Source organism: Plectropomus leopardus, chromosome 3 (genome assembly GCF_008729295.1).
Source record: "Plectropomus leopardus isolate mb chromosome 3, YSFRI_Pleo_2.0, whole genome shotgun sequence".
Classification (NCBI taxonomy): Eukaryota; Metazoa; Chordata; class Actinopteri; order Perciformes; family Serranidae; genus Plectropomus; species Plectropomus leopardus.
This window is the reverse complement of record NC_056465.1, coordinates 13,777,160-13,790,813: the sequence shown is the minus strand read 5'-3', so window position 1 is coordinate 13,790,813 and position 13,654 is coordinate 13,777,160. Positions and strand designations below refer to the sequence as shown.

General features: G+C 38.9%; 1 protein-coding gene across 1 annotated transcript in view; it reads left to right on the top strand.

Moving 5' to 3' along the window:
* The window catches only part of anos1b (anosmin 1b), a 61,120-nt gene that overhangs the window by 32,395 nt on the left and 15,071 nt on the right, over window positions 1-13,654 (top strand). The window contains exons 6-9 of the mRNA XM_042483932.1: window positions 1,618-1,747; window positions 6,905-6,998; window positions 7,566-7,809; window positions 11,717-11,855. Coding sequence (XP_042339866.1) covers window positions 1,618-1,747; window positions 6,905-6,998; window positions 7,566-7,809; window positions 11,717-11,855 — 607 coding nt within the window. The remainder of the gene's footprint in view (window positions 1-1,617; window positions 1,748-6,904; window positions 6,999-7,565; window positions 7,810-11,716; window positions 11,856-13,654) is intronic.

Below are 13,654 nucleotides of genomic sequence, written 5' to 3'. Positions count from 1 at the left end.
GTTCCACCGGCTGAGTCTGAATGACTGAACGCTCATTATAGACTTAAATAGATGGCAGCTTGTGTGTGTGTGTGTGTGTCTGTGCATGTACGTGTGTGTGTGTGTGTGTGTGTGGATGAGTAGTTTTTAAACAGTTGATTACATTTGCACTGTCAGGGAGACAAAACATGGGAATCTTTAGCAATTTTATCTATAATTTTGGCAAATCGTTTAATCTCACTATTATCAGATGGAATTCCAATCCGACTGTGTTCATCTGACTTTCCACCTCATTAACTTGTGAAACTTATACGTCTAAAAGTACACAGGGCTCCGGCATGTTTTTGAAAGAAGATATAGAATGGATATGTGAGAGATGATGGAAATTTGTGCCCAAAGTGGGCTTGGGTGGAGGTAAACTGTTCTTTGTACTTTCTATTTATGATAAAGGAAATCAAAAATAACAGTGATTTCAGTATCAAAACCATGTAGTACAGAGAATAATGTTAAACAAATACTTTGCAAGTTTGAGAAATATGCGTATTTACTTTTTTTCTTGTAAGTTAGATGCAGAGATTAATATCATTCACGTGTGTAGGCTGAATACGAAGTTAACTCCAGCAGCAGGGTAGCTTAGCTCAGCACAAAGACTGGAAACAGTGAGAAACAGCCAGCTCGACTCTGTCCAAAAGTGACAAATTCCGCCTACCAGCACCTCTTAAGCTGTAATTAACACAGGTGTAGAAATAATAAGTGTGGTTATGTGCTAAAATATTTTTTTTGTCAGGATGCAGTCAATTTCAAGAAATAGTCCAGCACACTTCTGCTTTTGTACAAGTTTGTACAAACAAGATGTAATGTGTTAATGAATGAGCTTTAGGTGATGCTGGTGATGTAAGGTGGATTTGTTTTTATGCTAAGCTAATCTAATAAGCTGCTAGCTGTAGTCAGGATGGATAAACACAGACATGAGTTGTATCAGTCTTCCCATAACTCTCAGTAAGAAAGCAAATAAATAAATTTCCCCAAATATCAAACAATTACTTAAAATATTAGGCTGCTAGGCTGAAAAAACAGTCTTTTGCTGCCCTCTTTGGTTGAAAATTTTAGGCCTGTTTCACCTCTGACCACACATTAGTGATGGGTGCAATGTCACAGTGTCACATGAACATCAACTGAAGTAAAGTGAGAAGTTGAACCACTGTCATAAAAAAACAAGACTTTCAAGGGATGTTAAGTTACTCGTTGAATCTGTTTTGAGTAATGTATATTTTTGGGGGGTACAAGGCTTCAAAAAATGTATGGCTTGGTACATTTTCAGTACAGCAAAAATGTAGAATTACCAGAAAAATTTTCAAGATTTTGATTTTGATTTTTTTCATTTTATGTAATTTATATTCATTTATTTATGAAAACTACCATCATAAAATTGTGTTGTAAATATACTTGAGTGACCCAACTTCTGGGGTGTCTTCTTAGCAGCATAAAAAAAAACTAAAACAGCCCCTGAGAAAATAAAAAATATAGTGTTGTTTGATAAGGTAAAGTAATGAGACTGTGTCTGTTGCTCAAAGTCTTTGAAAAGAAGTCTTTCTCCTTCATGCACTTCGTCATTGCTATATGTGTTTGTATTTTCAGACCCTTTCTGAAGATGTTCTTCTGTCAGATTTGAGACCTCAGCGCTGGTACCAGTTCAGAGTAGCAGCCATCAACAGCCACGGCAGCAGAGGTTTCACCACACCCAGCAAACACCACATCTCCAGTAAAGGTAATACAAACACAGACGAAACACATACTCTCTGACCCAGTCTGGCTCTGTGTCTAGAGACCCTCAGACTTTTGTGCTCAATGACTCAAAAGATTTTGTTTTCTAGATTTTGGTGTTCTGTTTGCGACAGATAAGTTCATCTTCATGTGAGGCATTATGATGTTTGTTGGTTTATTATTAAGAGGATTGTGTGTTCTAGGATTTTGGTTTTCTTTTTGCTGTGTCTTTCTTCCTGTGTTCCTGTGCTGCCTTTTCCTCATTTGCCTTCCACACACCTGTCCTGCATCAGCCTCATTAGTCCTTCCCTGCCCCCAGCCAATCAGCTCCTTACCTGTTATTTTGCCTAATCACCATATTTCCCTCACCTGAGCTTCTCTGTACTTTTTCCCACCGGCACTTCATCCCTTTATTCGATTTGTTTATATTTAAGCCCTGGGCTATGTTCAGCCCTAACAAAACATAGCAAAAGCTTAGTGATCCTCAATTTAAGGCCTATGGGCATAATCTGGTCCCCGATTGGGCGTGTGGCCCCTCAAAAAGTTGTATAATTCACAAGAAAAATGAAGTGATTCATGCTTGGAATTGTTTTTGTACTTTTAGTATACAAAAGGTGCCAGAGTGCATAAACAACTTCAAAATAGAGCTTTTTTTTATCAAAAAAAGTGCCAGTGGAGGATCCCCCTCACCCCCAACAGAGGGTCCCTGATGCCCCTAATGCCCTTCAATCCTGGAAATGTCCTAAAATCTGAGAAATGTCCTAAAATTCTAGAAATGTCTTAAAATCCTAGAAATGTCATAAAATCCCAGAAACGCCCCAAAATCCTAGAAATGTCCCAAAGTCCTTGAAACATCTTAAAATCCAAGAAACATCCTAAAATCCTTAAAACATCTTAAAATCCAGGAACCGTCCTAAAATCCTAGAGCCACATATAGGTCTGCTGCGACTGGCCCATGGCCTCCTGTTATTTTGCAAAGGTGGCTTCATGTAAAAAAAGAAGAGTATGCCTGGTTTATTCAAATAGAAACTGTGGTGTGTTGAACATCTTGTTGTGTTACGCAGGAGCGCTGGCTTTAAATATTTTGGGGTTTATTCAGTGTTATTTGATTTACTGTTGTGGGAAAGTTATATATCTACATTGCCAAAGCAAGTTTCGAGCAAACACAAAAAAATCTATGTGCAATAAGTAAAGATTTACCGAAATTTATATTAATGTCGCCTCTGATTGGGTACACCTCTGACGCACCCATAACGGGAGAAAACATAACTCGAACCCCTTTGCACATCATTCCACACCATTTTAGGAAAACACTTTGTTTAACCTGGAAACCGTAGCAAAAGGGTGGACACTGCTTTGAGATTGAACTTGCTCCTGGTTTTCAGTTCAGTTTTGTTGGATCGCTGATTTTGTTGTGATCAGTAGTGTCTTGGCTGCACAAGTGGTGGATAGAGGTTATTTCCTGGAGATCCTGTTGCTTGCAGTCTCCTGCGCTCTGGTCCACCTGCTCCACTCTTCATGACACTCTCATTTCCTTTTTAGAGCTGTCCCACAGAGAGTGATGATTCCTCCCGCACATTTCCGTAACCTATCTGTTGGAATTTTGATATTTTGTCATGAGACAATGACCAGATTCTTGCGTTCCATTTGTGTCATTTTAGGAGAGATATTACACCTCTCTGAGGAAAAATCAGAAACTCGGGAACATTTCCCGTCCTCTTTCCTTCCCTGTTCTTTCTCTCTTTCACTCAGAGTTGATGGATAAGGTACACGCTGCAGGAAAACTATCAGGCAGTCCATAAAACACAGACAGGAAATACACAACTGCACATGCACATATCCACACATACATGTAGAGCATGCATACTCATTCAGTTGGTTTAGTGCCAAATCCCTGAAATGGGTCAGTGATACAGGGTGAAAGTGAGAGTAAGACAGTCAAACACACACACACGCACACACACACGCACACCCGCACACCCTGTAGGAGGTCCTAGCTCTAATGCTTAGCAGACTTAGGTCATATTGGTGTTGCGCCAGAATTGGCTAGTGATATGAATCCCCTGCCAGGATTGGCTCGAGCGTGTTTGTATGTGAGTTATGACTTCAGGTTGGATCAAGCTTTGGAAAAAGGTTCTTTATCAGTTGAGCACTTATGAGGGATTATAAGGAGGTGTCTGAGATACCATTTTCCACCACCTTCAACCAAACACCAAAGAGCAGAATTCCTCATGAAATTGAGTATATAGAATGCACAACCTGTGCCATAGTATACTGAAACCTCTCTGGCAGCTCCTTGTGGCTCATCAACACATTAAAGGAATAGTTAATACGACATTCGGGAAATGCTCTTACTCTCTTTCTTCCTGAGATCTAGATGAGAAGATTCAAATGTCAGTTCATTATGCATATTATATGTAATATATATTATATATGAAGGTGGAATTATACATCTCTAAGCTGCATTTAAGCCAACATGTGTGTGTTTTTTTTCCGTCTCGTACAGATCAAGGAATATGAATGAATCATACACCATGTGTCCATTCTGAAGCAGTGCCATGTTTAGCAAAAGTAAAGAAATCAGGAAACGGAAATCAGTTTGATTCCAGTGACTGTGCACACAAACTACTCTACACCCTCAAAACAAACCTAAAAATTATAGGTTATATCAGCGTAAATGGACTATATAATGAGAACACAACATTAAATTCAGCCATTAATTGCATGATAGTCCACAACTGTGTTGGAGGTATGTCTATTAAAGGGTTGCAGCAGTATACAATAAAAATGCATGCCGTGGTATGAAAATGGACAGTTATCATACCGTGTACATATGCTTGTCCATGATATTTTTTAAAAATGCAACCAGTCAGAAAATTTCAACTGCACATGCATATCTCCTTTCCTTCTTGAGTGCCTGTCAGAATTGTTACACTCATTAATGAGGTTTCTAAGTTTCAGTTATAATAAAGCCTTTATTCTAGCTGTTTTGTTCCTTTAACTTTTTTTTAAAACTGATAATTTTAATAATTATTGTGTAATACCTTATACCACAATACAGTAAAACCATGATATTTTCGAAGACAGTTACTTTATTGTGAAAATCTCGTACCGTTGCAACCCTACTCCATGATTACACACATAAACCTACCCACTCATGATTCCCTTAACTAACATTTCTTTAACGTTCAACATCCATAAGTTGTTACACATTCAAAATCCTTTTGACATTAATAAAGATAAGACAACCAAAGTAGCCTATACAGAATGCCTGTCTTATAGCTTAAGAATACTCCATGTAAATATACAAAACATATTTTTGGTGAACTGGCTATAGCCTACATAAAACTGTTAGACATGAGAGGGGTGTTGATCTTCTAACATTTCTCTCTGAAAGTAAGATCACGTGTGTGCACGTGCGCTTGCGTGTGTGTGTGCCCTCGTAAAAGTATGTATTTTGAGGGCCAGGGTTAAAGGTTAAAGATACACACTTAAACATCCGAAGCAGTCAGAGTCTTGTGTTTCCACTTCATTAGTCTGATTAGTCAGGGCCTGGAGGTCAGAGGTCAGAAATCAGGAAGCTGGCAGATGTCAGGATGGTTGGGGTCCTCCACTGTGACCTGATGCAAACCAGAGAGAGAATCTGAACGTGAAAATCCCCTTTCCTGTTCATTCAGATATTAGGGTTGCACAGGACCTGCCAGCAGCAATTACAAGGGAATGTCTGGATCAGAAAACTCATCCTGATGTCTTCATCTCATGAAACAATGGACTTAAATTCGCTGATTGAGAAAGACACACACAGTGAAAAAGGCCTCAGACTGTTTTGGTTCTGATCTAGAAATTACAGCTGGCACTGAGAGACACCCTGCTTATTCTGAAGAAAAACCACACACACACACACGCACACATACACAGGCCAGGTCTCGTAGCTCTAATACGCTGCCCTAACTTTGATCTCTGCATCTGTGTCGGCCAAGCGCAGCCCGGGGCCTGTGGGAGGCCAGCCATGGGGGATGTAGTTCTACTCAGATACATTTTGTAGTTTTAATCAAATACAGGATCGGGGTTTGAGTTTCTAATGAGACACAGAGCCAGTGTTGAAAGAGCAGCGACCTTAGGATTTAATCTTGGATGCAAACAGTGACTAGTGGTGGTCGCCTTTGGTCTGTGTTGTGGCAGCTACTGAAAGAGGAGGCTTCAGCCTTCTCCAATATCGCTCACCTTTGATGCTGCAAATCTAATTGGCTTTGTAGACTTGAATGAGACCAAGAGGAAATTAGCCTTTCCCCCACAGAGTGGCTTCTTTATTTTAGTTCATTGCAGCATATTAAACATTGAGTTATTCAACAATTCAGTCAAGCTGGTGAACAGCCTCTGCTTCGTGGTAATCACAATCTTAACCCCAATAAGTCCTCACAAATCTCGAGATAGATTTAATGCTTCCTTGCCACTTGGGCAGTAGATATGTACATATGTCAGTATAATATTGGCCATTGGAAACAGTCGGTACAAACGTATCCAGGGTGTAATTTGCACAGGGGATGTCCCCTCCTCTTTTACAGTTTAATTTAATTTATTGAGTACAGTCTCTTTAAAAAGTTCCCTCTGGTTGCCAAAATCCCCATGAAAGAAGGTCTTAGTTTGTAAATATGTTGATATTCTTAGTCACATTCAGTAATTATACTCACACCAATAAGCTTAACAAGCAGCAGTGAGCGATTTTCAGACATTTTTTGACCCAGGCTTTTCCCCGTACATGCAGGCATTATTCACGGCCAAAAAAGTACCTACACTTATTTTAAGGGTCCCATCTTGTAAAAGGCCATATTTCTATGTCTTTTATTTTTATGAAGCGGGTATAGGTGTTTTATAATGACTGCAAAGATATCAAAATCCTTAATCCAAAGCTCACAGTTTGTATTTAGAAATAGTGGCTTCAAACGAGCCGACAGCTATACTATATTAAAAGATAGAAAGTGCAGCTGCAGTGCCGTTACAGTCATTCCCTGGAATGAACATAAAAGCATGTAAAAATTTTCCAGTAGAGACCCCAAATACGAATATGAACCTGAAAATAAGCACATTTTGGGACCTTTAATGAATATTTCTGCCATTGCTTTCTATACAGTGATTTTTCTCTGATTATGTCTCTCTGCAGACCCTTCACCTCCAGAACCTCCAGTAAATGTCAGAGTGAGCAACCAAACTTTAGCCTGGATGGGTTCACAACCAGGGACCCAGCTCACAGAAAGGTATCTCAATAGATGAAATATGATCAGGTAGATTTATGTCTTTGCTATTTTCCTTGTTTGGTTGGTTGCTATGCATCCTTTCAGCACTGCAGGCTGCCGCTGTGGGCAATCAATCAGAAAATGTGGTAAAGTGGATAGACAGTGTCACTGTCTGATGGCGTTGTTGCATGCAAATTACAGTTCATCCTTCTTACCATTATAAATTGCAGTGTCTTTTTCTATTTGTGAGCTGTAATGCTAAACAAGGTCATGTAAAGTTCAGATCATATTGTGGATCAGCAGCAATATTCCAATAAAACATTTGATCACAGAACTAAGGACTTAAATTGTAGCTTTGGTTCAATGCGACTGCACATACATAACTTAAAGAAAGATAGGAAACCCAACATTGAAAGCAGTTGACAAACAAGTGTCGAAACTATTTAACTGCCACTCAGTGTTCAAAAACATTTACATCTAAACTAAAATCTAATCTCATAAGAAAGTGCTTTTCTTTCTACTTTATTGCCACAAATGTGTTTACATCCATGCTGTGATGTTGTTTGACTTGTTGCTGTCTCTCTTTAGGTCGAGGGGAAGTGGGGTCACAGCGGTGGTCTTATTAACCTGGGAGCCCCCCAGAGAGGGAGACCTGCCAGTCCACAACTACAGAGTCACCTGGATGTCTCGACTTGAACACACAGCCCACAAACACACACACACGCTGCATGCACACACGCATACAGTGCACAGTAACATGCACACGCGTCCAGCACACTCACGCACAGCGGAGCAGGGTAAAAAGGAGAGCAACAGCAGAGTGACTCAGGGGGTAAGGAATCATTTTTATAAACATCATTACGCTAAGACAAAAAGTGATTAACTGTTGTTCATTTTAACATTACACCAATTTAATTTTTTTAAACCTTTTTCTCTGCAATCAGAAACAGACACATATGAATACATCGAATTTATGATATACACAATAACCCATTCATATCTAAACTGTTATGTTGTTGTTGTATGTATGTTGTTATGTTATGTGACATACACACATATTTGTACTCTTTTACATCTGAAGACCTAGAAACCTACAGAGGAAAAAAATGTGCATAGACTCGTACAGAAGTTATCTCTCTCAACATCACTACAACCAACTAGAAGTGTGTGGCAGTGTCTGTATCTACAGAGACTTATTTTCCTCTTATTTTGCTGTGTTTGGGAAGTTCCAGGTTACAGCACACAGGTCATGTTGGGACTTTGTAAAAAGGTAGTGACTGTGTGCCAGACTTTAAGCAGCACCCATATAAGAGGAATTAAAAACAGAAATATGGTGAGGCCAAATGACAAGCAGACAAAGGTCGTTCCAAAACAGGAGTGAGTCTCTGGTTGGCTCCCACTTTCACTTTCCTCGGGGAAACTGTTTACAGGCAGTACCGAAAAATTGCTGCTTAGTAAACACTATAAGTTCAGCATTTTTAAAAAATATGCTTATTGACTTTCTCTTGCTAAGAATAAGATGAAAAAAATGTGATGAATATGCAGCTACATCCAGCAGAGTTAGCTGATCTTGAAGAGGGGAGGCTGGTGCAAACTTGCTTCACTGTGTCCAGAGTTAAGAATATTTGCCCAGTGCCTTCAAAGCTTACTAATCAATACATTTTATGTCTTTTATATATCAAAAACTAAAATGTAGAAATGACATGATGTGGTTTTATGGGGGATTATGTTATGGACTATTTCTTAGTCAGGAGCAATGATTTTGTATTTCAGGCCAAGAACAGAGATTTTATCATTAAAGTCTTAACAGGAACAGGAGTACATGAATAATATAACGTAAAAACTATTTCTTTAACCTTAAAATCAAATTTTGACCCTAAAACTGCACTTTCTAGTACTGGGCAAAATGTCTTCACTTTTGAAACAAACATCTCCGTTTGTAGGTTTAATACAGAATAATCCATACAAAGATCAAAATAAAATGCATGCACACACACACACACATACACACACACACACACACACACACACATCTGTAGGTGCACCTGAGAGATTTTACTGGGTCTGTAATCCCATGCACCACACAAACACATATGCATACATTCCTTGCTGTATCCTGGTTGTGATTACTGCAATGATTTTACAGGCCTCTGCAGAGCTCCAACAGAGCAGGTTCTGTGAACAGCTACTGTGTGCTGTTGGCACACAGTAGCTGTTCACAGAACCCGCAAACTGGAGTTACTCATTTATTACAATCATAGCAACTTGTATGTTGTGAGTGTTTGGGGTGCAGCATTGCATAAGTAAACAGGAAACAACACACACCAAAAAAAGGATGGTACTGACATTGGACATTAACATTACTTAATATTAGACATTAAATTATTACCTCAAATGCAATACTGTCCTGCTGAGCCACCTGTGGCCTGTAAAAAAGCCTACAAATAAGAATTAGGTGAAGACACAGTCAAACTAATCAGACTTCTTAATTAAGCGTGTGATTTATATAATGAGCAATAATTAGCTAGCTGCACAACCATTGAATTTGCAAAGTTAAAACTTTACCTTTTAGAAGATAATTCAGATTTTATACTTTTTTTATCATGTTACATGCTCATGTATTTAAGTTAATAATCAACATGTGCACCACCTTTAGATCTGGTTCTGATGTATTTACCCGGAAATCAGTGTTTGGCACGCTTTCCCTCCACTTCTGCATTCTGCAGACATTTTGTGCATATGTGCCTTGTGGAAATGAAAATGCAGTATTGTCCTCAGACAGACGTACCATTATCTTCATGGGACATAACTTTGTTAGAGTGCTACGACAACATGCGAGTCTGGCTTTACAGCGGTGAAATAACATGACAACTTAGCCATGTAGATTGATGGACAACACAGAGGGAAGTGGCCTCTCTGCATTTGGATAACAAGTTTAACTCAAAAGCATGTGGGAATGTACCTACATTATGCCAGTCATTACAGCACAAGGGCATTAGAGAGTGAGTCTTCAGTTATCATAGAAGTAAAGTGTGTTATGTGACTACTTAGATGATTATTTTCTGTAGCTTTTAGCACAACATGAAAATTATCCTAAAAAGCATTTTAGCAAGAGATCTATGGGATGTGAAGTTATTAAACAGAGTGATAAAGTGCACCATTGCTCTCACTTAACTCAATTCAAAGATAACATGTTGAGAAATACCACAGGTTTTCTTTTGAAATTGTTTTTAATGCAGCAACAACAGAGAAGAGGGTGGATTTTACCATTATGATTACAGGTATGGTGGTGATGTAATATGTTCATGATGCAACTAAGGCCAGTCAGCAGCATCAAAAAACCCATAATCACAGTAGACAACAGCTATATTACAACTTTGACGCAACAGTTAAGATTGCCTTTGTGGTGACTGAACATTCTTTTTTTTCTTCATATTAGTGAACAGTACTCTGTGCACAGGATCCTTTAGCTTCAGACCGACCCTAACGTGAGCACTCACTTCAAGGAACAAAAAAATGAAAAACATAAACATCAGAGTTTGGAGGGTTTTTTTTTTATTGCAAGTGCACTCATATGGACCTGGCTATCCTAAGTAGTGATGGCGATCCCAGACTAAGCCTGGTGGAGCCATTTATCTCTAGTCTGGTCCTCTGTTCTGCTTGGCTGGGCAGCCTGGAATTTAAATGAGGCCCCCTAACTAGTGTTTCCTATTTGCAGCTGCATCTAGACACACACAGAGCCAGCAGCATCACAACAGGTAGCTAGGGACAAGAAGCACGTCCCTCGTTGTGTAAAATAGTTTTCAAATCCCGGAAAGCATTTATATTTTATTGCTCTCTATTAGCACATGATGATACATTCCCTAGATGTGGATAAAACATATATCCTGTCAGTCAGGAATTTATGCAGGACTGGAGGGATTTAGCATTAAACCTAAAGTAAAAAGGGGAAATTGGAGGAAGTATTCAAACATGGAAAAACCTCTGCTGAATCGGTGCTTTTAAATATACATCAGCCTCTTACATATAATGTTCACTGACATTATGCACCGAAATAGAAATCCAGGCTTTTCCCGCTCACTCTATCCGCTCACAAACACACAGACGCGTACAGCTGTACAGGCCATATGTTTTGTCTATCTCCACTGTAATGGAAATACTTCCACCCCATTTTGTCTGCAGGTCACCAAGAAACTGCTTTTAACCTGCTTTTGTCTCATTCTGTCTTAAGTGTATGCACATACAGAACCACACACACATGCACACACATAGACACGCACTTGTTATCATCCAAGCATCTCTTTGTTGTGACTAGCTGGAATCCACACAGACAGACAGACCTGATTGACTAAGAGCCTGTTAATGAGCTGTCAGTCAAACAGCAGGCTAATGCAGAACATGTCTGGGATGTCAGTCGCAAAACGGCACACACACAGCTCTCACAGTGAGGAGTGTGACGACAGGAAGGATGATTAAAATGTTGGTGATGGTGGCAGTAACTGTGGTGATTGTAAGTTTATGTTTTCACTGTTTGTCTTTCATTTGGCCCTAAAATGAAGGGTGAAATGTCTTCAAGAAACTCAAGCAAGTTGCTTACAGTTTAATACTTAGAATTAATTTGGTACCATTTGTTTGAAACATCAGTAAAATTCTACATAAGTGAACATAGCCAAGAATCGCTGTTCCCAAAGGATAAAAACACTTCTCTTTCCATTTTCCCATTCTCTAATGTGTTATAGGCGCAGTGTGAGCTGTGGCTGCAGGGTCTGCTGCCAGCAACATCTTACTTCCTTTCTGTCCAGACGGTAGCCTATTGGGGTCAGAAGAGGCTGAAAAGTCCCAGAGCCCAAATTGTCTTCACTACAATGTCTTATTCAGGTAAACAAACAAAGCATCTTCCTCACAGGGATGTGTGGTTTAATATTTAAATACTTGATATTTACTGTGTACTGTCTCATGGTATACTTGTTCACTTTGCATATTTGACAGTAACATTGTTTGCCACTGTTCTATTTGTTTATTTAAGTAGCACGTAATTGAATGCATTAAAGGATGTAAGAGGAGGAATTGCAGTATTTTTCTGTGTTACTATTAACCACTTGAAACCTGAGCAAATTGGCTTAATCTCTTCAAAGACATGGTATGAAGGCAATGAGCAACTTAACAAGAAATAACCCCAAACTAGTGAGGCAAAAAAGTTACAAGAAAATAGCCTAAAAATTAGCACACAAAAAAGACAAAAGAATGTAAAACAAACAAACAAAGGGGCTCATTTTTTCCTAATATTTGTCTCTCTCTGAGTCTTTCTTTCTTTCTTTTTTTATTTCTTCACTTCTTCTTTTCATTATTATTTTTACTAATTTCTTAGTTATTTTTTGTCAGCTTTTCCTAATTTCTTGCAATTTGTGGGACATCTCTTGCCAAATTTATGGTTGTCTTTTTAGCCATGTTTTCAAAAGAAGTCAAGATACAAGGTAGATTTCATTTTCAACTATATTTAAATGTTTAAAAAATTTTATTAAATTTTTTTCTTGATCCTGCTACATTTTTGTAATTGAAGGATGAGTTGTTTGAAATCACCAGCTACTATGAAAATTCCATACGGTTGCTTGGGCATGTTGCTGCCAATTTGCTCACGTTTCAAAGGTTTAAATGATTTTGAAAGGTGTCCAAATGTTGTACTGATGTCGATCCAGGTTTTGAAGAGTTGATATGCGTTACAGTGGTTGCACTGAATTTTAAACATGGTGCAAGTGTCTGCATAGACTAGCAGCTGTAGTTTAAAGCTCTAGTTCGAGAAAAAATTGCAGCTTGATGTTACATACCACGAATCCAGTGTTTTCACCATTGCTTCTCTGAGCAGGTTAGATGAGCATGATGTCTTTGGATGAATAAGTAGTGCCAGGTGTAAAGTCATTTAGAAATGTATATCTTTTAGGGAGGAACCAAAACTCCAGTAGGTTTTGAACAGGTTTGTCTTGAAAGAATAAACAATAATGGGCTATAAATAAAGCTGATAGTTGCCCGGTAGACAGAGGTTTCTTGCCTAAGTAGTGAAAACTGTAGCTGTACTGTTTATGTTGCTGTGATTCCACAATACAGCCACCTAAGGACTCCCCTAGCAACCCTACCCCAAATAAAGACTCACTCAAGTACACATTTTTGAACATTTCATTTACTTGTCATGCCATTAGTGAGAACTGTACGTGCAGTCCACAGCACCCATTTGTTAACAGAGCCATACATTATTGAGTTAATGATTTTAGCTAAGTAAGTAGTTCATGCGGAGCTGCTGCATTTGCTGACTGTCAGCATATTTGGTCTCCCTGCAGCTGCACTATTTAAACATTCACATACAGTGGAAAGTGGCGATGTTAATGGTCGTCCAGGCAACAGAGGTATTTATAGGTGACCCATCGGTCAGTCCAGCGGAGGATTATAGCCAGCTGCAGCTCAATTATCAAACCACATACTAACAATTTTACATGAAACATATTGCCGTTTATGATTTAGCAGTATTAATATTTGATAGTGTGTGTATTGGTCTGGTTTCCCTCAGTGCTAATGAGGGTCAGTTAGGCCAGATAAAGCCAATTAGTTTTTCTGAGCAAATGAATCAACGGGAAAGCTAGCTACCAGCTGCACTCTCATCGCTGGTTTATGATATTCCTGGCACA